The sequence below is a fragment of the Galendromus occidentalis genome, unplaced genomic scaffold (assembly GCF_000255335.2).
Source record: "Galendromus occidentalis unplaced genomic scaffold, Mocc_1.1 scf7180000077528, whole genome shotgun sequence".
Lineage (NCBI taxonomy): Eukaryota > Metazoa > Arthropoda > Arachnida > Mesostigmata > Phytoseiidae > Galendromus > Galendromus occidentalis.
The window spans coordinates 7,297-31,727 of NW_003805516.1; the positions used below are offsets into that span (position 1 = coordinate 7,297).

The 24,431-nt window shown below is 51.5% G+C and overlaps 1 protein-coding gene across 1 annotated transcript; it reads left to right on the forward strand.

Moving 5' to 3' along the window:
- Positions 1-15,553: 15,553 nt before the first annotated feature.
- On the forward strand, positions 15,554-18,274 carry LOC108864883 (uncharacterized). Its single transcript, XM_018641308.1, has one exon. It carries the CDS (start codon positions 15,554-15,556, stop codon positions 18,272-18,274), a length of 2,721 nt encoding a protein of 906 aa, XP_018496824.1.
- The last annotated feature ends 6,157 nt before the right edge of the window (positions 18,275-24,431 follow it).

A 24,431-nucleotide genomic window follows, 5' to 3' on the forward strand; every position in this document is an offset into this window, starting at 1 on the left:
CTCATCAAAATCATCTTTCAAACTGGATCGCATCTGATCGACGGGCACTGTCGAGTTATCTGGGAAGCCACAATGAATAGGACTGGATATTTAGCGCGATCGCGCGAATTCCGTAGAGGCTTCTGGCATTTTCAGGCCGGGGGGAGCTTATCGGAATCTTCCATTCGTTCCAGTTGATATAGGAACTGGGAGATGGCAACCCGCCAGTAGAGACAAAAGAAAGGAGTAGTACTGTACGCTGAAAGTGTTCGAGAGTACCTTTCGATATCTGCCCCCGAGAACCTTGCAGAGATCCGCTCCCCTTTTATAAAATGCAAATGAACCCGAGCTGAAACTGTATCGTGATGTCTCTGGTGTTTCTCCTCGTTTCCTCTTTAGACGAGAGAAGCTGCAGATGTCTTGTAAGCCGAGCACGTTTCCATGAGGAGACGTGCAAGACCTAAATACCAGACAGCAGAATGAGTTTTAAATTTCTCGTAATGAGAATAGCTGCGATGAGAGTACAGAGCGCGCGATCGCGCCGAGAGAGGAAACGATAGTCCAAGTCCGAAACATGCATGTGATAAAAATAGAGAGTTGTGATAAACAGCAAGATGAAGGTGAGTTTAGACGGAGCGTTCTGTAACTTCTCGAGTCATAATCGCGGTCTAGGTTGGCGGAATGGTTTCGGAAATTTCGCGGTCGGGGAAAAATCCTCGAACCTAGCCGCCCGTGAGGTTTCTTTACAGAGCCTGAGCTCCGACTCGAAGAGCTTCAGAAAACTTGTCTGTTGAGAAGTCGAGTCGACGAGACCCACGTCTGGTTGTGAATTCTCGACTTCCCAGACCTCCGAGCCGAGCTGTATAGGCAAGCGACCGCAAAACAGGCTCGATTTGCTCCCCACTAGAACGAGTAGAGAATCTTGGATGGTATTTCCGTTGTGAGTGGATTTCGCCATGGAATAGCCCATGAGCATGATATCATCACCATCGACAGAAGTGCATCGGCTCCCGAACTCAGTGAGCGCCAAGCACCCGAGAGACGTCCAAGTCCGAATCCCAATGGTAGAGATGTTAGCCCCAGAATTCGCGCGGAATCCGATGGGTGACCCGTTAACGTCGAGCTTGATGAACGTCCGACCCTCAGAAAGTTGCGAAGCTCTGAGCACCTTGTTGATGCAGACGGTATTCGACCGCACCAGTTTTCGGCAAACGCACAGCGCAAGAGGCTCGCTCCTTGAATGACTGGTGACCGGTTGCTTGAGAAGTCTTCGCTGGCTCTCTCAGCGAGGTGGCGAAAACGGTCGGAGTTGGCTTCTCCTTCGTCGCACTGTACTTGACTTCAGCATTGCTTGTACCGTTCTCATATCTCACCATGACGAACAGAGGGAAGCATGATGAAAATTCGAAGGGAGTCCAATTAGAAAGAACTCAACCCATCCGCTCCCAAGATAGCGTTACTTGCGATCTGATCTGCGGTTTCCCCGCGAGCGTGGCGATTTCAAAGCAACGTTTCAAACCCACGACAGAACAGAGACTCCGAAACGGCGAACATGTCTATCAGTGTGATGACCAGTGCAGCATACTCCAGACTTTCGGGCTCATTCTGTGAGGTTCGCGTGTACTAACTTTTACCGAGCGCGCGACGGGAAGCTGACGTCGCTCCGCATCATACTCACAGAGCGTCTGTAAGCTGTGTTCGTTCTCGGAGAAGCACGGCTGGAACGTCAACCCGCGCTTCGAATCGTATTCGAAAATGCCGATCAAGGCTGAAGCATTCTCGAGAGCCGTTTCCATCCGTTTTCCGACTTGTGTCTCTGCCTCCGATGGCCATTTCTCATTTACATAGACAACCGATTGCCACGTGTAACTCGGACACTCGAGACTCGAGAGGATGGAATCCCCTAAAATGCAAATCCGATGTTGAGTCCGCCGGGCGATCATCCGTGACGATCATTTGCTACATGCGACCCTGTTTCAAGGCGATTACTCAGCAGATCTTCGGGTTTCGATTTCGCAACATTCCCAGAAGGCGTCGAAATATCCTCACAAGATTTCCGTCTATTCCTTCGGTGAAGCCCAACGCCCTGGCCATTTCGTCGTCGATATCGGAGTGATTTCCCTTTAGAGCTGTGGGGCTTCTCGTCGGTCGCTCTCCTGTTCCGGCGAAGGCAAACAGATTGCTACCTCGGCTCTTTCCAAGCTATCCCTTCCATTTTTCTCGGTGGCGAACGGCTTCTGCTCCTCGATCTAGTCTTGACCTAGTCAAGGGGTGTCAAAGACGTGTCCCGCGGGGCACGAGTAGCCCGCGAGATTTTTCCCGTGGCCCGCGATCGATCCTTAGGAATTTCTCGGGATATTATCTGTGCCATATATCTCTTCACAAGGACCCGTATCTATAAGAAATCCCTGGATAAAATCAGTCATGAGGAACGAAATAGAAACGGAGGCGGGGGACGTCGTGGAGCTATCCATCTCTGGGGTCCATTGACCTTTGTGATCTTCGAATGAATTTCCAACGACCTTTGCTTTGGCTCATTGCTGAACCGGAATCAAACTTTCTTCACCGTGATGAGTATTCATTTCGATCGCGGAGCGGCCGGCGTCTTACTGTCCTGCGCGCCGAATTCGCCCCCGCGCCGAATTCGCCACAGCTCCGTTTCATCTGAAGCCGAATCTTCCTCTTTCTCAAACTTAATCTACATAGAAGCTATCCGCCAATCCGTTCGCCAATCCGTGCGAAGACAAAAAGGAATCAGGAGAAATTAAAAGCTCTGTGGCATACTGATCTCGTATGGGAATGGAAGTCGCACTTCGTATTCGATTTTACTGACAGATCGGGCGCGCACTGATGGATCTCATCGATCAGCGACGGAGTAACTGACTCCGGCCTAGCCGACTCGATTTGAGACTGATTAGTTCGGGATCTGATTCCCGAGCTCACTTGAGAAAACTAGACTACTCAATGATAACACTCTGGCTTTTGTGAAGCTCTGATTGCTACTGACTTCTATGCCCTCTGGCGGCCGGCGGTGACAGCCGCGGCGGCTCTTATCCACGCGCCGACTGTCGGCACAGCTGATGTCAGCTAGAGTGTGGCTCTCTCTGCCGCGATGCTGTCGTCGCCAGACGATGCGGCGACTTTCTGCTATAGTCTCGTGCGCTCCCGATCCACTCAATTTATTGGTTCTTCCTTGAGATGAATGGACTTGATTATCGTACTGGTATAGCAAGTGTGCAAGCCCCAGGGGTTGCTGAATGAGGTACTCAATAAATGGTTCATCTAAGTTTCCGATTATTGTCTTCCCGATCTCTGCATGTGTATTAGTCTGTAAGTTAGTGTCCCGCATGCGCTACGGCCAGGCTCGTACGTCACAAGCTCTTCCTTGGTCAAGCCTGGTGTCTTGTCCCTCCTCCGTCTCCCGTCTGAGTTCTGCAATCGCATTGATACATTCAGATGGAAATATTCGTGAGATGATTGTACTTGATGAGGGGGATCTACGTCCATGGTAATTGAAGCTTGTCAATTCGCCGAATGTAGTGCCTCGAGAACGAAATGACAAGTCGCGGCCTCAGTCCCTTCTTAAACGGACATTTCCATCCTTGCAGCGTCCAATCCAACACTTGGAAGCGGAGGTGAATTTTCTGCGAGACTTGACTTCGCGACAGCATCAAACCATACAGGAGCAAATTCGAACCATACAGGAGCAAAATCAACACATGCAGCGGCAAGACCAACACATACAGCGGCAAGACCAACGACAACAACGAATCCTCGAGCTCCTGGCAGAGGAGCGACGGGAACGACGTCACGAACAGCAGCAGCAGCCCGGAGAGGACGGAGGGATTCTCCCTCCGTACCTCTTCGGGGATCAATTCCCGTTGTAAGGTTAGTATTGTAGATTACCGTGCGGAAGTAATCTTCGGAGACGGGGGCAAGGTACTCCCGCCGATACGGTCTGAGAAAACCTCATAATCGAGGCATACAAAGACATTCTCGAATTGATTATCTTTAGCTCTGCTTGGATGCTGTGCTGAGGTAGGCCGGACCACGAATTTTAATCTACTCGCGGCTGATAGCTCGGAAATGGGTAACATCATAGTCGTACAGCTATGGGGACACTGACGTGAGCAAGATTCCGTTTCGAACACATTCCGGAGATAATCCTTACGTGACATTGGTTTCCTCTCTATTCGATGCTGATGATTCCGAGTGAATCCAAGAGTATCGTCTGCATTGTCAGATTGTCATGGAAGCGGAGAGGAAACCCTGTCTGGCCTCAGCGAGAATTCGGCCCCGAGCCCCGACCAGAAGTATCGCACTACTTCTTCGTATACGCTGTTCTTCATACGGTGTCCTCGCGCTGAAGTGAAATTCCCCTGACGGCTACTGGCTTATGGAGGCTCGACGCCGACGTATAGCAGGCCATGTGTGAAGATACGGTCATCGATGCATACACGCGAAATAGGTTGACGATAATATTCAATTCTTGTCCTGCGAAAACTGTACGGATTTTGAATAGTCTACGCCAGAGGTGACCAACGGGCGATCCTCGTGGTCCCGCGGACCATAATTTATCCGTATTTGAATCGAAATGTCTTAAGGAGGGTCGAACACTCTGCGAGAATGAAACCCAATTCATCTTGGAAGAGCAAACTCGTCCGAGGTATCAAGCGAGGTACCCAAGCAATCCTATCCGGGGACAGACCGTCCAAGTCGGAGGAAAACATCTGCTGGCCTCGGTTTGGGTGTACGAAGCTAATCGTACGTGAGTAAGAGCCGCAGCGCGCCGACGTACAAAACCGCTCCGTATCCACTGTATTTCATGCAGCTTGTGCGGCCCTCTCATCACTGAGACCACACTGGGCGGTGGAGCTTTTGCTCGGAAGATCTTGGAGCGCGCTCAGATATCATTATGTTTTCTTCTGGAAAGTGGATGGGGTGCTCCGTGGACTAACGAAACTCCGGCTGCGGACCACCATACAGTCAGCGGCAAGCGTTTTCGCCAGCCTTGGTTTAAGCTGAAGCTTGAATGGTGGAGTTCGAAGCGATGAGCGCCCAGGCCCAAGACGCTTGCTCCTTGAATGACTGGCGACCGGTGGCTTGGAAAGTCTTCGCTGGCTCTCACGACCAACCGAACCTAGTCAGCGCTTACCGAAGCTTTGTCGTCGACGGCTTTTATGCATAATAACAAAATTGCGCAAGCCTTGATAGCTGGGTTCGGAAACAGAAGGAAGCATGATGAAAATTCGAAGGGAGTCCAATTAGAAAGAACTCAACCCGTCCGCTCCCAGGGTAGCCTTACTCGCGATCTGTTCTGCGGTTTCCCCGCGAGCGTGGCGATCTCAAAGCAACGTTCCAAACCCACGACGGAACAGAGACCTTGAAACGGCGAACATGTCTATCAGTGTGATGACCAGTGCAGCATACTCCAGACTTTCGGGCTCATTCGGTGAGGTTCGCGTGTACTAACTTTTACCGAGCGCGAGACGGAGAGCTGACGTCGCTCCGCATCAGACTCATAGAGAGTCTGCCTGAGAGAGGAAATCCCGAGGGAGGAGGGATACCTAATGGGGGGGAAGGTACTGAAGAATGTATCCTTCGCTGCGTCTTTCCTCCGGCTCCGACGGTTCCATTCTCATTCGGGTTGATTCTGTGAACGCGAACTGCACCGATTGGCTCACGAATCACAACCGCGGCATGATCGGGGAGCGATTGCGAGGGGAGGTCAGGGCCGTTCAATATCTGTAGAGCGGTGAGGTTTTCGTAAGTTGCGTCCCAAACAAACGAAACAGTTTTCGTTAACCGAACGAATTTCGAGGTCCCTGTTGGGACATGCTTCTCTCAGGGGAGCATCATCATGCACTCGTAATTTGACGAAAGAGCCCCGTAGAAGCTGAAACGTTGTTCGAACCGGGACGTCGTGGAGCTATCCATCTCTGGGCTTCATTGACCTTTGTGATCTTCGAATGAATTTCCCACGACCTTTGGTTTGACTCATTGCCGAACCGGAATCAAACTTTCGTCACCGTGATGAGTATTCATTTCGATCGCGGAGCGGCCGGCGTCTCTTTGTCCTGCGCGCCGAATTCGCCCCAGCTCCGTCTCATCTGATGCCGAATCCTCCTCCTTCTCGAACTTAATCCACATAGAAGCTATCCGGGTTCGCCAATCCGTTCGAAGACAAAAAGGAATCAGGAAAAATCAAAGCTCTTCCTTGGTCAAGCCAGGTGTCTTGTCCCTCCCCCGTTCCCCGTCTGAGTTCTGCAATCGCATTGATACATTCAGATGGAAATATTCTTGAGATTATTGTACATGATTTGGGACATCTACGTCCATGGTAATTGAAGCTTGTCAATTCGCCGGATGTAGTGCCTCAAGAACGAAATGACAAGTCGCGGCCTTAGTCCCTTCTTAAACGGACATTTCCATCCTTGCAGAGACGCATCGAGCACTTAGAGAAGGCCAACGAGCGGCTGCTCCGACAGAACCGGCGGCTGATCAACCACATTGAGCGGTTGCTCGACCACAATGAGCAGCTGCTGGCTCTGTTGGAGCAGCCGTGGCAGCAGCAGCCGTGGCAGCCCGGAGAGGACGGAGGGATTTTCCCTCCGAATCTCTACGGGCTCCTCGAGGACCATTCCCAGTTTTGAAGGTCAGTATTGTAGATTGCCGTGCGGAAGAAATCTTTGGAGACGGGGGCAGGGTACTCCCGCCGATACGGTCTGTGAGAACCTCATAATCGAGGCATACACAGACAATCTCGAAATGATTATCTTTCGAGCCTCGATCGAGATCGAATCCTCCTCCTTCTCGAAGTTAATCCACGTAGAAGCTATCCGGGTTCGCCAACCCGTTCGAAGACAAAAAGGAATCAGGAAAAATTCAGTCTAGGTTATGTCAGGGACATCACCGTTCCATGCGTGAAAACGTCTTGAGGGTATTGGTGGACGAAATTTCTCATACGTCATGTGCCTGAAAGGTATTCATTCCGGCCAATCGAGACTGCCGGCGGATAATTGGTTCTCCTTATTCGACCGCATGGGCTAGATTGATTTCGGTCCAGTGCTGTTTTTGATGCGGATTCCTCCTTGCAGCTGATGAGAGGCCGCGGTTACTGTTGTTGTCGTTTATCGGAGAATTTAGTTAGACTCAGCATCGACGGACATGGAAATTCCATGATGGAATCCATAGTGAGTTGGAATGTGGATGGTTATGGGCGGCGAAGTTGTTTCCGGTGGGTGAATGCGCGAGGATTCTACCTCGTGAGAACCGGACGAGCGATAGCTTTCCGTGCAATCACTTTCGTGATGTGGCTTGGTGTGAGCTTGCTTCCAAATCGGACGGTCGTAGAGCGAGGGAGTTGACGCGCAAGGCGCCGACCCGTATGAGAATGACGTCGACATTCTTTGGATGAAAGGATTGATACAGCATTGTTTTACTGATGAAGCAACATCTCATTATAAACCAGCGTTCCCAGATTAGGAACCTTCCGATTACGATGCGACAGACTCGAGGTCCAAAGACATCGTTTTCAGGCAAACTTCATTGTTTAGTCGACCGAATCATTCCACATTGGGGGAGCTTCGGAAATGAAGAGTTTCGAGGGAATGTCTAGAGAACCTCGCCTCAATAATCGAGTAGAACTATTGCATCTTGCTAGTTTTCTCTCTATCGAGCTCCATATATAAAATTCTCCTCTCAAAACCCCACGAGAAGCCTAGAATTCACTATTATTCATCAGATTCCGAGCTCGATCGAGGGGTATGTAGAAAAACCGAAATCATGGAGCAACCATGTAGCGCTTCGCGACAGGATCTCGTTCAGAGTGGAATCCCGGAAATTCCCCTTTCGATACAGGAATCAGTTTGCGGCCAGCGTGAATGAGGATCGAGATATAAGACCGCAAGGTGCGACAAGTTATGGCTATTTGGATGACGAAGTACATCGAACAGGTCACCCGAGCCTGGGTGAAGACGTTTTCACGTCAAAATCAAAGCTCTTCCTTGGTCAAGCCAGGTGTCTTGTCCCTCCTCCGACTCCCGTCTGAGTTCTGCAATCGCATTGATACATTCAGATGGAAATATTCTTGAGATTATTGTACATGATTTGGGACATCTACGTCCATGGTAATTGAAGCTTGTCAATTCGCCAAATGTGGTGCCTCAAGAACGAAATGACAAGTCGCGGCCTTAGTCCCTTCTTGAACGGACATTTCCATCCTTGCAGAGACGCATCGAGCATCTAGAGGCGGCCAACGAGCGGCTGCTCCGACAGAACCGGCGGCTGCACAACCACAATGAGCAGCTGCTGGCTCTGTTGGAGCAGCCGTGGCAGCAGCAGCCGTGGCAGCCCGGAGAGGACGGGAGGATTTTCCCTCCGAATCTCTACGGGTTCCTCGAAGACCATTCCCAGTTTTGAAGGTCAGTATTGTAGATTGCCGTGCGGAAGAAATCTTTGGAGACGGGGGCAAGGTACTCCCGCCGATACGGTCTGTGAGAACCTCATAATCGAGGCATACACAGACAATCTCGAAATGATTATCTTTCGAGCCTCGATCGAGATCGAACCCTCCTCTTTCTCGAACTTAATCCACATAGAAGCTATACGGGTTCGCCAATCCGTTCGAAGAAAAAAAGGAATCAGGAGAGCTCTTCCTTGGTCAAGCCAGGTGTCTTGTCCCTCCTCCGTCTCCCGTCCGAGTTCTGCAATCGCATTGATACATTCAAATGGAAATATTCTTGAGATGATTGTACATGATTTGGGGAATCTACGTCCATGGCAATTGAAGCTTGTCAATTCGCCAAATGTAGTGCCTCAAGAACGAAATGACAAGTCGCGGCCTCAGTCCCTTCTTGAACGGACATATCTATTCTTGCAGAGACGCATCGAAGAGCTAGAGGCGGCCAACGAGCGGCTCCTCCAACAAAACCAGCAGCTGCTGGTGCAACGTCGATGCTGTCAGCAGCAACAAGAGCCGCCGCAGCCCGGAGAGGACGGAGGGATTTTCCCTCCGGATCTCATCGGGCTGCTCGGGGATCGATCCCCGTTGTAAGGTCAAAGCATCCGATACCGTCCTGTAAGAGACATCGACGCCCACGTGGCGCGTTTAGTCGACTGAGTATTCTGGGCGTCCGCGTCGGAGCGATTGAAGTTTCCCTCCCTTATCGTCCGAACGAGAGTCGGGAATCTCAGGGCTCCCGACTCGGAATGCCTGTCTCGGATCTCGGAAAATGAAATTCTCTAACCTAATATTTTACCGTAGGCACGGGGAATGTCATGGATAGCGAAGGCAGCGAACATCGGTCTACTCATATCACCTGGAGCCCGAATCATTCATTCGAAAACCTGCTTACGTATCCAGGCCGCGGGAATGTCAGCGAGCTTCCATCTTCGACAGGGGAGAGCTTATGGAATTCCGGACCTCGCCTTGCTCACGGTAATCGATAGGATTCGTTCTCGGGCAGAACGGAGGCTTATCAGACCACCTTGACAGCTCGTTTTTGTATCACATAACCGAGCCATCGGATCTTTGAATACTATTCAGGAGACACAGCGGCGGGAAAGGTATCGATCGGGTTATGGAAATGAAACGAAAATTATAGATTTCTCTTCTCGTTTTTGAGTTCAGCGCATTTTTCCGATTTCAGACTCCCCGCTGCCCCTTTCCCGGGAACGCATCCGGTTACGTTACTACGTTTGTACCAAACACTCTCGCTGGACCAACCTGAATTCTTCCGCTTCCAAGTGAGCGATTGAACCTTTGAAGCTGGTTCAATGGACTAAAGGACTCACACGCAGGTCAGGGAAGGATCACGAGCGGACGGGGAATAAATCCGTGTATCGCTGAATCTCAAAGACGGTCTCTTTCTTTCCTACTCTCAAGATTAGTCCCATAGGTCATAGCGTCGAGTTCCGGAATAATCAGTCAGAGAGGCAACAGTAAATTAGCGCACGAGGGCCACCTGTACGTGAAGGCTTCTGCCTTGAAGAGCGGTCTACAGTCTTGGCGCTGCATGTATAAAACCGCGTCGATTGTCTGCAAGGCCAAAGCTCACACATTGATCTCTACGGGCGAAGTTGTCAGGACGATGGGCGTTCACTCAGATCCGCCAGATCCTTCGGGCGTAATGAAACCCCGTCTTCGTTGGTCAACACGAATCTGTTACCAACAATGTCGGCTACTCTCGGACGTATGACCCAACCTCGTACGATTGCTCGGATGATCAACCGACATCGTAGCGCCCGATCCGCTGCGCCAGCGAATCCTGACTGCCGCGGCTCGATCGACGTCGACGGCACCTTCAGTTTCGCGCTGGCACAGTTCTCGCAGGTTCTCATTAGTCCATTCCCAAATATTCCTGTGAGCTATCTTGACATTCCTCGGCTCCTTCGTAAAAACACATGATTTGATCGTTCAGGTGTTCGTAGTCCTCGCTGAGCGGCTGGAGTGCGTTGTGCCTGTAGCTTACGCCTTGCTCCCGGACAAAGCAGCCGAATCGTACACCCGGATGCTGAATCTGTTGAAGGAGGCTTGGCCTGCCCACAATCCTTGGAGCGTCGTCATGGACTTCGAGCGAGCTATGATGGATCCTCATCGGAGACCCGCATTCACGGATGTTCCTTCCATTTTGTCATAAACATCAAGCTCCGCGTCGCGAGCGAAGGTCTCTGGAGTCGCTACAACACGGACGATGACTTCGCGCTCAAGACTCGGATGATAGCTGCCCTGGCTTTCGTTCCACCGGCAGAATTAGATTAACGCAGTCTCCGAGAATTCGCCGGGCTTGCCCGTCGAAATGGCTCCGGTGCTAAATTATTTTGAGTACGTCCATATCGGACACTTGAACAGGATCCGCCAAGACGGTTCTTCGGATCGGAGAGCACCTCACCTTCCCGTCGAGCCGATCTTTGGGTCGGCTAACCAAAGAACGCTCGATGGGGGAGCGCGTACGAATAACTACGCCGAAGCGGCTCACCGACGACTCGACTCCCCTCAGAATTCGGGATACAGCATCCGACGATCTGGAAGTTTATCAACAGGCTCGAGACCGTACAGAAAGGTCGCGATCTCCAAGTTGAATCATTCGTGGCTGGTTCTTCGGGAGCCAGGAAAAGAAGAAACAAATACATGAAAGTTGACGAGCGGGACGGGTTTTTTTTCCACGTAGAATATCTCCGAGGTGCCACCACACTGTTAGGCAATGCGGACAGTTCCGTGGAAGCCGAATCCTCCAAGAAGGGCTCGCGGAGACGAAGTCTTTGAGAAACCCCGAGCACATCGTCAACCACCCCCAGTATTCTAGGCAGAGAGCGGAAGGACCAAGTGAATGCGCGAACCGAGGATCCACGTTCCCATCATCCATCTGACCAACAACTCTTCAGTCAAATCATCGCGGAGCTGCCCGAACTCCTACAGCTAGGCAACCGGCACGCGGACCATCTCCAATGGTTCAGAACTCGTTGGGAGAGACTCTCGCATCTGCAGCCCTTGTTCGCCGAAATCTTCGACATCCCTCTCACGCAAGCGTAGTGAACAGCTGCAACACCTTACTTTTGTTGCCGTGGCTAGTTGTTTCAAATCAAATCTCCATCCTGACTCAGATTCATTCTACGCTCGAGCTCTTCTGCGCGGCCAGCATCTGCAACTCGAGACACTTCTGAAAATTCGCTTAGCCCTGCGTTCTTCTGTTGGCGGGTCTTGTTCGAGATGCTGAGCGCAGCGCGAATCGCAGTTTCCCCCGGAGTCAAGGAGAGTACCATAGCAGGTGTTTGGGCAGCCACCTGCTGCATTGTTCGGGATCCATTATTTCTTGTTTGACATGCTTGACAAACAGTTAAACCGCGAGAATCCGTAGGTGTAGACGCTCTGGAAGTCGTTCGACGCCGAAAGCTCATGGCGGGGCGTGATCGGATAAATCTCGATGGGGAACTCGTTAGATATGTGACGGCTTCCACATACCTAGGAGTCACGCCAGCATCGACAGGGCACTCGTTCAGCGCACACGTGAGAGAGAGAATCAGGAAAGCAGAAATTGTCTCTTCATCGATAGCAAATCCTCGAAGGTTGTCCCTCGCAACCGCTCTCGAACTTTTCGACGCAGAAGTGGCGCCTTTAGCATCGTATGCCGTTCAGATCACATGGGAACATCTGAACTTGGCCGACATGAGCACCCTCGACAAAGCGAAGTCGTCAATCCTGAAGCGAACCCTCGGCGTTCACCGCACAACGAGAAACAGATTGGTGTATCTCCTGGCCCAGACTTCAACATTCATCGAGGACCTGAAAAGTAGATACCGTAAAGTAGATAAATCTCGCCGAAACCGAAGCATTCAGAGATTTCCTGACCACTCAGGAACAAAAGATGGACGACGTCGATTTAGAGCTCTACAGAACACCAGCGATGACGAACAACAAATAGAAAGAGGCTGACAGGGATAACCGACATGCAATAACAAGATTTGCAGTCCACGGATTCCATCACTTGGTCTGCGCAAATCGGGAATTTCACGAGGCAGACGACCGCTGCCGATGTACCTTCTGCGGCGCGAGATGCCCAAGATACCACCTCAGGGAGTTTGTACGTGCCGGTTCGATCAGCAGGATCGGAGGATACGAGGGAAGATTCTCAGAGTTTGAACGCCCGGTCCGGCGTACACATGAACATGTACATATATTTGTATATTTCAAGAAGCATTTACACAGCTCGTGTGACAATAAACTGTTTGATTTGTATCCTCTGATCGACTGGCAGTACGCTCAAAGCGAAGTCGGACATGAGTTTTCGGTCGGGTCTGTCTGATGGCATTGGAATGCCCATTCCACCCGAGAGTGCCGGGAGGGTGAGCTGAATGAGAGCATCCCTTGATAGGGAAGTTCTCAGGACGCTCTCAAATTGCAAACTGTTCGTCTATTCGCCGGAGATCCTCCTTGGCCATGAAGGCCGGACTAGCTCGCAGCAGATAGCTTCGGCACTCCGGCCGATCGCTGCAAGATGTGAGTCGCCACATGACTGCCCACGAAGGACAGTCTGCGGAATACGACGTCAAAGGCGTCGGACTTGCTCATGAGCGCCTTTGGCAGACCGGATTCGAACAGGGGGGCGCCCAGCAGCTCAACGTGGCTCTCGTCAGGGAGCAGACGGCAGCCAGGTAGGCACTCGGAGAAGAGACGGTGCGCGCAATACAGCTCGACCGCAGAAGTGCCCTGAACGAAGAGTTCGCTTTTGGCGGGTTGAATCGTAGGGCCGTGGACTGCCGTTGATGGATGGATTCGAGAAATCCGCCGATAACAAGCGGCGTGGGCGTCTCTAATCCACACGTCCAAAATCAGCTATCGACCCCGAAACCATGGCTCGTGGGTTATACCGTCTGGGCGCAACTGGTCATTCGGGGACAGATTTCGGGGCTCTTTGGAGTTTGTGACACCAGCCTGCTGTAGCGCTCGGGACAGCACGTCATTTACTGCTCCATGGCGGATCCCAGAGAGTTACAGCTGAGACCATGGAGGCCTCGGCGATTTAGCGCCGTGCAGCACGGGCAAGGATCTTCGTCGATCAGGGGCAGGCCGAGCCTGAGACCGGCGGCGAAGATGAAATCTCTGTCTGATAGCAGGGTCCCTATGTTCCTTGAGGGCAGAGCTTGAAGCCACCATCCCGACTCAGGAAGAGACGCGTGGGAGAATCGAATTGCATCAACCTCCGATCCGGACAATCGCGAGCAGAGTTCCGAAAGAACGGAGTCATTCGCGATCCTCGTCCACTTGTGTTGCTGGTGGCGATCGTCTTCGGAGGGTGTCGAACCGAATCGAGTAGGGAATTCATTCGTCACGAGGTCCATGAGGTGGTTCCTTCTTGACGAGTCATTCAGAACGTCACGAACGTCGAACGTAGCCGCGTAACAGGAGGCAGCAAAGGCAGCCAGTGCGATGTCCGATGGAGTCGGGATGCCCGTACCGCCGGAGAGGGCGGGGAGACTCAGCTGAGTGAGAGCATCTCCTGACAAGGAAATTTTCAGGATGCTCTCGAAGGCTGCTGCAAACTGGTCGTCAATGCGCAGAAGATCCTCCTTAGCCTTGAAGATTGGAATTGCTCGCAACCAATCGGCGAATCTGGTGGTTCTCATCAAAATCATCTTTCAAACTGGATCGCATCTGATCGACGGGCACTGTCGAGTTATCTGGGAAGCCACAATGAATAGGACTGGATATTTAGCGCGATCGCGCGAATTCCGTAGAGGCTTCTGGCATTTTCAGGCCGGGGGGAGCTTATCGGAATCTTCCATTCGTTCCAGTTGATATAGGAACTGGGAGATGGCGACCCGCCAGTAGAGACAAAAGATGGGAGTAGTACTGTACGCTGAAAGTGTTCGAGAGTAACTTTCGAGATCTGCCCCCGAAAACCTTGCAGAGATCCGCTCCCCTTTTATCAAATACAAATGAACCTGAGCTGTTGCCGCCATGTTGACAAGGTGTGCATCGTGTGGGCTCCCGATTGATTTGGGAGTTTCATGGATTATCTGCAGTCGAGGCTGCGGAAATGTCGTTCACAGTGCATGTCGGAACCCCGCCGCACCGGTGAACACAAGATTTGGACCCTGTGGAAGCTGCAAGATACGAGTGGATTCAAATGAAGGCCTGGCCGAGCGTCTGTGCAGCCTTCAGGAGGAAAATCTCGAGCTGCGTTCCATAGTTCTGGGACTCCAGAGAACGGTGAGCGAACTCGCCAGGATGCGACTGGTGGATGAGCAACCAGGGGGCGGACCCCCTGTGGCTCAGTCTACCCCACAAGCACCCGGGGTCTTAAACGACGGAAGTCGTAAAACACGGAAACCGAAGAAGAAGCCGCGAACGGCCTCACCCTCTCCCGAAGAGAAGCTATCGTTATTCAGAGCACCCCCCTCAGAGAGAGCAACGGAGAGGAAATCGCCGAGAAGGACGTGGAATCCTTTGGGAAGGGGCCGGCCATCAAGCGAGATCGCGGAGCTGCAGGGCTGTCCGAATCATTCGAACGGTCCGGCGACGCCGAGACGCCGATGGACACTGAAGCGGCCTCTGAAAGGGCTGCTATCGGCGCTCCGACAATCGCACAGAGTTGCAAGGATGGTGACAACAATGAGCAAGTCAGGCCCGAGAAAAAGCGTAAACGACCCCCGGTTAAACTCAGCTCTGGTACATCGGATGCGAAGGAGGGCAGCCTGGAGTTTGTAAGCCGGTAACCCCTATTCCACGCAATCTATGTTGACGGGATGAGCAAGAAGACCACGGCAATGGTTCAAAGACCGAGGAGTAACCCCGTTCGCAGTGTGGAAGCTGAAGAAGAAAGGCACTGATTCTGCCTTCTGCATAGGCTTGCGAGCCAAACACGTAAAAACTTGCTCCAACCCCGCTTTTTACCCGCCTCAAATGAGATATCGGCGCTGGATCGGCCGCCCACCGAGCCAGGAATCGGTAATCCAGCACATCGAAGACAAACCGTCCGATGAAGAACAGAAGAAATGACTAGCATGTCGGCCGAGAGCTCGAAATGAATTGAGATCCGTCGTTCTCTGGAATTGTGAGGGCCTCGGGGGTGCCATGCGGCGCCTTCACGATCCAAGCTACTTTCAGCGAGACGAGATTATCATTCTTACCGAGACACTACTCACAGAGCCGTTTCCTCTTGAGGACAAAACTGTATATAATTCTTTCGCAAAGAAAAGCCCGGGTGCCGGGAGACCCTCGGGTGGAATCGCCGTGTACCTCAGGAAGGGAGGTCCACGAATGAAAATCGTACATAGTGATGAGAACACCCTATTATTGTGCTGTGATAGCTTCAGTATAGGTGCGTTCTACGTGCAACCAGATTGCAGCATTGAGCAAGTGTTATCCATCGTCGGGGATGGACTAACAAAGCTAGATCTGTCGAGGCCGGCTCTTATCGGTGGCGACTTCAACTGCCGAATCGACTCGGCCACGACGTCCAGTGAGGGCCACGCCTTGCGAGAGTTCATGGAGCGTTTGGGTTTGCGTTGCCAAAACCAAGCTGACGCCAAAACATACATCTGCTTCAATGGAAGTAGCACCATCGACCTCATATTCACGAACGGCGCCTGCTCGGGCACTAGGGTTGAGGATTTGGAGGTGCGCAAGCACCAACCGGTGAGAACCGAGGTCCTGCTGCGAGAGTTCTCTCCTGCTCCACAGCACCGGACTCTGAGCCGGAAAATTCGCAGAGAAAAGCTTCGGACAGCGGAATATCCTCCAGCTCATGCTCTCTCTGAAGAAACCGTTGACGGAATCGAAGCAGCGATCACGACAAAAGTCATAAGATGCTGCGACAGGCGAAAGAGGTGGGTGCGAACTGCCCCCCGGTGGTTCGACTCGCGTTGTTACCGCCTACGTCAGGAAGTTCTCGCTCTACTACGGAAGTGTAGATCCGACCCCACAGCCTCGACGAGATATGCCCTCGCAAGAAGACACTATCACCACGAGCTGAAAATAGTGAAAAGGCGATTCGACCTCGAAGAGGAGCGTAAACTCCTGTCAGAGACCAGTCGACACCCGCACCTTTACCTGAGGAGGGGAAGGGTTGAGACGGCGCCGCCGATTGAACCAGAAGAAGTAAAATCACACTTCAAGCAGCTACTGTGGAACGAGGAAGCGAGAAATCGGCCTCCAGTACGAGTACAATTACCACTCACGTACGATCAGTTCATTGCTGATCGGCCCTTCACAAGAGAAGAGATTGCTGGGGTTTTACGGACCCTTCCATCCAAGGAGAGCTCCGGCCCCAGTGGCTGCTTCTACGAGCACTGGCAGCAAACCGAAAAAGTTATTCACCGGAATCTCAAACTCCTGTTCGATAAGATCTTTGACGAAGGCCGCTTACCGACGTCATGGCACAACGCTCGCCTCTCGCTCCTTTTCAAAGGCGGAGCGCATACAGGGAGGTCGGATCCAAATCTCTACCGAGGCATAGCATCGGAAGAAGCATTGAAGAAGATTTTCTGTAAACTCCTGATCTCCAGACTGGAGCCGGTGCTTGACAGAGCCCTTCCCGACGAACAGTTCGGTTTCCGGCGGGGCATGGGCACACTGGATGCTATCCACTTTTTCTCCTCCGAGGTGGAGCGGGTAGTGGAAACGCAGGGGACGATGTACGCAGTCTTCATTGACTGTGTGAAGGCCTTTGACAGAGCGCCAAGGGTGTTGATGGTACAGAGTTTCGCTGAAGCGGGGGTTGGAGGCAAAGCTCTCAGAGTCATCGACAGTTTCTTTGACGAGGATCTGTTACAGATTCAACTGCAGCATGAAAAAGTTTCCGTACGCCAAAATGACGGGACACCGCAGGGAAACCCATTGAGTTGCCTTGCATTTATTCTGCTGATTCGGGGCCTGGTGGATTTCATTCGGGCAGAATCGAGGGCATTCGTGTGCCTGTATGCTGACGATATTGTTGTGGCTCACCCCGACTTGAATGGGCTCCGAAATATCTTACCGAAGATCTCGACCTGGCTGCGAAAACAGGGACTCGAGATCAACAAGAACAAGACAAAGGTTGTCAAGTTCGGTCGCGCGCCGCGGTCGGCAAAAGATGATCGACTGCTCCTGGACGGCCGACCTCTAGAGCTTGTGAAAAACTTCCGATACCTGGGCGTCCGATTCAGTCGCTCCGTGGGCAATTTCCATGCTCACATTGAAGAACGAACGAGTCTAGCAATCTCCGCCTCCTTCACGGTCATCGGGAAACTCAACCGCCTTTCCCTGCATACCGCCATCGCTCTTTTCAAAATGAAGCTGATGCCTATCATCAGCTACGGATTGAAACGAGTCTGGAACCACCTCACCTCGACAGATTTCAAGAAGCTGGAACAATGTTTCACGCTATACATGAAACGAGCCTTGAGCCTCCACCGCTCAACGCGGAGCCGCTACGTCTACGCCCTGACGGGGAGCCCACTCATGATTAACGAAATCAGAGAAAGAATTCGGGAAGAACAGACGCCTCCCTTCATTCAAGTGCTCCAGGAGTGGAGTAAGAAAGTTAACGATGCTCTAAGCGAGCTGGAACAGGAAGAAATCTTCAGAAAGCGGCAACTCTGGGCAGAATCCGCTTCAGATGAAAGACATGTGTACACTAGATATCTAGTTCATGGATATCATCATCTGCTCTGTACGGACAACAGCTTCCATGACGCCGATGGAGCTAAGTGTCTTTGTAGGTATTGCGGAGACTCATGCCCGAAATACCATGCTGCCAAATGCCGGTCCGGATTAACCTCCTTGTACTGTCTAAGTAAGAAGAAAACTAGCTGAATTTACGCACCACGAAGGCGATGTGGCCGTACTATACTCTGTTATCGAGTGCAATTAATAAATATATAAATGAACCTGAGCTGAAACTGTATCGTGATGTCTCTGGTGTTTCTCTTCGTTTCCTCTTTCGACGAGAGGAGCCGCAGATGTCTTGTAACCCGAGCACGCTTCAATGAGGAGACGTGCAAGACCACGTGCAAGACCTGATTACAGACAGCGAAAATTCGACCATGCGGGTGAGTCTAGACGGAGCTTTTCGTAAATTCTCGAGCCATAATCACGGTCTAGGTTGGCGGAATGGTTTCGGAAATTTCGCGGTCGGGGGAAAATCCTCAAACCTTGCCGCCCAAGGGAGTCAATGTTTGGGAAGCTGTATCTGGAATCGTCTAAGTTCTTGGCTGCTCAGCCTCTTGGCGACTGAACCCGTCAAGCCAAATACGGTCTCTTCTCTATTCAGTAATCACCCAGTGTAGTAACGATTTCGAGTAGGCTTCGGCCACATCCAATTTTGGGAAGACTCTCCGGAGAACTTGGTCGTGACTCCCTCCGTATTAGGAAGCGGATGGTAGATATCCACGAGAGCTTCGTCGAGTCCGGTGGAATAATCTGCGCAAGCTCGTGAGAAGCCATTAGGTTTCTTTACAGAGCCCGAGCTCCGACTCGAAGAGCTTCGGAAAACTTGTCTGTTGAGAAGTCGAGTCGACGAGACCCACGTCTGGTTGTGAATTCTCGACTTTCCAGACCTCCAAGCCGAGCTGTATAGGCAAGCGATCGCAGAACAGGCTCAATTCGCTCCCCATGATAACGGGTAGAGAATCTTGGATGGTATTTCTGTTGTGAGTGGATTTCGCCATGGAATCGCCCATGAGCATAATATCATCACCATCGACAGAAGTGCATCGGCTTCCGAACTCAGTGAGCGCCAAGCACCCGAGAGACGTTCAAGTCCGAATCCCAATGGTAGAGATGTTAGCCTCAGAATTTGCGCGGAATCCGATGGGTGACCCGTTAAAGTCGAGCGTGATGAACGTCCGACCCTCAGAAAGTTGCGGAGATCTGAGCACCTTGTTGATGCAGACGGTATTCGACCGCACGAGTTTTCGGCAAACGCACAGCGCAAGACGCTTGCTACTTGAATGACTGGTGACCGGTTGCTTGAGAAGTCTTCGCTGGCTCTCTCAGCGAGATGGCGAAAACGGTCGGAGTTGGCTTCTCCTTCGTCGCACTGTACTTGACTTCAGCATTGCTTGAACCGGTCTCATATTTCACCATGACCAACCGAACCTCATCAGCGGTTACCGAAGCTTTGTCGTCGACGGCTTTTATGCAAAGTAACAAAATTTCGCAAGCCTTGATAGCTGGGTTCGGAAACAGAAGGAAGCATGATGAAAATTCGAAGGGAGTCAAATTAGAAAGAACTCAACCCGTCCGCTCTCAGGATAGCGTTACTCGCGATCTGTTCTGCGGTTTCCTCGCGAGCGTGGCGATCTCAAAGCAACGTTTCAAACCCACGACAGAACAGAGACTCCGAAACGGCGAACATGTCTATCAGTGTGATGACCAGTGCAGCATACTCCAGACTTTCGGGCTCATTCGGTGAGGTTCGCGTGTACTAACTTTTACCGAGCGCGCGACGGGAAGCTGACGTCGCTCCGCATCAGACTCACAGAAAGTTTGTTAGCTGTGTCCATTATCGGAGAACCACGGCTGGAACGTCAACCCGCGCTTCGAATCGTATTCGAAAGTGCCGATCAAGGCTGAAGCATTCTCGAGAACCACGGCTCCATTCGTTTCCCGACTTGTGTCTCTCTCTTCGATGGCCAACATGCGGGGAGCCTCCACAATCTTTTCCACCAAGGGACCTTCGGAGGAAGTCGTTTGAGACATGGCACGAAAGATGTTGACTGCGCCAATTGAATCGTCGTATAGTGGACCGAGGTTTTTCATTTACATAGACAACCGATTGCCACGTGTGACTCGGACACTCGAGAGGATTGAATCCCCTACAATCCAAATCCTATGATGAATCCTTCGGGCGATCATCCTTGACGATCATTTGCTACATGCGACCCTGTTTCAGGGCGATTACTCAGCAGATCTTCGGGTTTCGATTTCGCATCATTCCCAGAAGTCGTCCAAACATCCTCACAAGATTTCCGTGTATTCCTTCGGTGAAGCCCAACGCCCTGGCCATTTCGTCGTCGATATCGGAGTGGTGAGGGGGAATTTTCCGTCACAGTGCGGGGAATGCTGTCCCTGCCACATCTGACACAATGCGGGTCGATCCTTCGGTATTTCCCTCTAGGGCTCCGGGGCTTCTCGTCGGTCGCTCCCCTGTTCCGGCGAAGACAAACAGATTGCTACCTCGACTCTTTCTAAGCAGTCCGTATGTCGCTATCCCTTTCATTTTTCTCGGTGTCGAACGGCTTCTGCTCCTCGAACTTGTCATTGGCCTAGACCAGGGGTGTCAAAGACGTGTCCCGCAGGACACGAGTAGCCCGCGAGATTTTTCCCGTGGCCCGCGATCGATCCTTAGGAATTTCTCGGGATATTATCTGTGCCATATATCTCTTCACAATGCAATTTCGAGTCAAATAATTGAAGTTTTCGCGGAATACTTCTGTAACTTCTTGAAGTACTGCGATGGGGCGGTGATTGTGTATTCCCGTCGAAAATCTCAATCCCTCCGATCACTAGAAAAAACGGAATTCACGGAAACACTGGGGCTCAGATGACGCCCGCAGGTTACTTCAGCGCTCTTTCGTGTCCCGCCAGACATTCGACTTCGCCACCCCGTAGATCGAGAGTTCGATTTCATTCAGCTCCTTCGCTTTCCATCGAAGTAGAAGGCTTCTCGTCACCTCTTCTTCGAGAATCGGGTTCAGTTTGTTTTGTTGCTCCAGGTCAACCGGAAAGGGTCCGATTTATGACCGAAGCCCAATTCCCTCATGAGTCTGCCCATCGGTGGGGAGGAGCGGATTTATGTGAAAATCTTAATCGAGATCTGACGAGCTCGCACCAGTTTTCTCGGTCGCCCTTCATTCCTCTGAAGGCTCCCTGACCTGCTCAGGCGTTGACTCCACTTAATTCCGGAGACGTCTCCCGCTGACGTCCTAAAGAAATTCTAAGGTCCCTCGCATACAGAGCGATGAGTGTCTCCAACGGAGTCTGAATAGCAACCTATCACCAGGGTCGACCAACGATCCAACCACATCTCCAGTCTCGCAAGACGCACAAAGGCAGTGTCCTCTTTGTTCGTTCGTGGTTACTGACCATAGATGACTTGAGACTCAAGTGATGAGCCTGGCTTGAGACCGACTACTGAATAACTTCGTTCATTCCTTGCATACATCGTCAAGAGCCGCCGACTCACAGCGGGATTCCCACTCACCCCTCCGGAAGAGTTGTCCCTCCTGGGACTGAAGATGTAGTCTCTTTTCAATGGACAAGCCCTCTGAACCGCTCGATCGTACACCTAAGATATCCTCTTCGGAACTCTATTGAAGAATTGGATGTCCGCAATGACTTAAGGGCCGGAGAAGTTGTCAACATCACCCACTTTCGTGAGGACTTAATCCCCCGCTGCATAATTCGGTATTTTCTGAGAATGCCTCAAATCGAAGTTCTTTTCTGGGATTTCCTCGCCGCGAGTTCTTCTTCGGGAGATTCCCTCCGTTCCGTCAAACGTAACCGATCCCGAATACCTAACCTTTCATCAGCCGGGAGACATGTTACTTCAGCCGTCAAGGCAAAACTCGGCGAACATCCTATCGTGTTAAAATGAGACCGATTATGATGTCTCGCGGCCTCTGGCGGCAGCCCAATCCTCGACTCTCTTGCTTCCGAGGACTCCCGTTCGATCCGATGCAACTCGGGTGTTCTCGAGTACTTCCTGCTTCGACAAACTGATCACCGACTGCGCGATTTCTCGGCCAGAACGAGCAATGGCAAACCTCGAGTTCCGATCGACGGCGAACGAGAAAGCACGATTCTTGGTCCCCGGACAGCTCTTTTCCGACTCTTCCGGGAGGTCCAAATGCACCGTGTGCATTGGAGGATCATCATTTGTTCTGAGACACAAGGTGTCAACTTTCGGTGTCAATTTTGCCTTACTTTTCTGGCAGACCACGCAAGACTTGACGTAATTTTTCACGACCTCTCTCATTCGGCCATAAGGAACCTCTCGAAATCCTCTGACGTGTACGTAATGTGCCGTCATGACTCCCGAATCAGGACCGTCATGATCCATATTGTCAGACTCCTCCTGAGAACTTCCCGTTTCATTCCTCGACGGTATGACTCGTAGGTGTGGTAGAATTCCATCGGAGTAAGAGCTTGCGAGGCTCGAATTGCTTTGTAGAGTTCTTCGCAAGTGGATATCAAGGTGGCTCCAGCTCTTCCGATGCGATGGAAGCGTCGTCGTTCGGACCGATCCAATTGTTTGATCCATCGTTCACGATACTCTATGAGTTCGCAATATTTTCACAAGTTTCACAAGCGGCGATGATAAATAATTATCAATTATATTATACAAGCGTTCTGAGCCACTATGAAAACTGAGAGAGGAAATCCTGAGGGAGGGAGGATACCTAATGGGGAGGAAGGAACTGAGAAATGTATCCTTCGCTGCGTCTTTCCTCCGGCTCCGACGGTTTCATTCTCGTTCGGGCTCATTCTGTGACCAACTGCACCAATTGGCTCACGAATCACAACCGCGGCATGATCGGGGAGCGATTGCGAGGGGAGGTCAGGGTCGCTCAATATCTGTAGAGCGGCGATGTTTTCGTAAGTTTCTCCCCAAACAAACGAAACAATTTTCCTTCAACGAACGAATTTCGAGTTCCCTGTTGGGACATGCTTCTCTCACGGGAGCATCATCATGCACTCGTGTTTTGACGAGAGAGCCTCGTAGAAGCCGAAACGTTGTTCGAACCGGGACGTCGTGGAGCTAACCATCTCTGGGCTTCATTGACCTTTGTGATCTTCGAATGAATTCCCCACGACCTTTGCTTTGGCTCATTGCTGAACCGGAATCAAACTTTCTTCATCGTGATGAGTATTCATTCCGATCGCGGAGCGGCCGGCGTCTTACTATCCTGCGCGCCGAATTCGCCCCAGCTCCGTCTCATCTGAAGCCGAATCCTCCTCTATCTCGAACTTAATCCACGTAGAAGCTATCCGGGTTCGCCAATCCGCTCGGAGACAAAAAGGAATCAGGGAAGATCAAAGCTCTTCCCTGGTCAAGCCAGGTGTCTTGTCCCTCCTCCGTCTCTCGTCTGAGTTCTGCAATCGCATCGATACATTCAGATGGAAATATTCTTGAGATGATTGTACATGATTTGGGGCATTTACGTTCATGGCAATTGAAGCTTGTCAATTCGCCGAATGTAGTGCCTCAAGAACGAAATGACAAGTAGCGGCCTCAGTCTCTTCTTAAACGGACATTTCCATCCTTGCAGCGAAGAATTGAGGAACTAGAAGCTGACAAAAAACCGCTCCTCAGACAAAACCAGCAGCTGCTCAACCACGTTGGGCAGCTGCTGGTTTTGTTGGAGCAGCACAACAGCAACAGCCGTGGCAGCTGCAGCAGCAGAAGTGGCTGCCGCAACAATAGCAGCAGCCACTACAACAACAACAGGAAGAGGACGAAATCTCGGCGTTCCTCGCCGCTCTTCGAAGGTCAGTATTGAAGATTGCCGTGCGGAAGAAATCTTTGGAGACGGTACTCCCGCCGATACGGTCTGTGAGAACCTCATAATCGAGGCATACACAGACATTCTCGAAATGATTATCTTCAGCTCTGCTTTGATGCTATATATATACACCCGTATCTATCAGAAATCCCTGGATAACATCAGTCATGAGGAACGAAATAGGAACGAAGGTTGGGGACGTTGTGGAGCCATCCATCTCTGGGCTTCATTGACCTTTGTGATCTTCGAATGAATTTCCCACGACCTTTGGTTTGGCTCATTACCGAACCGGAATCAAACTTTCGTCACCGTGATGAGTATTCATTTCGATCGCGGAGCGGCCGGCGTCTTACTGTCCTGCGCGCCGAATTCGCCCCAGCTTCGTCTCATCTGAAGCCGAATCCTCCTCTTTCTCGAACATAATCCACGCAGGAGCTATCCGGGTTCGCCAATCCGTTCGAAGA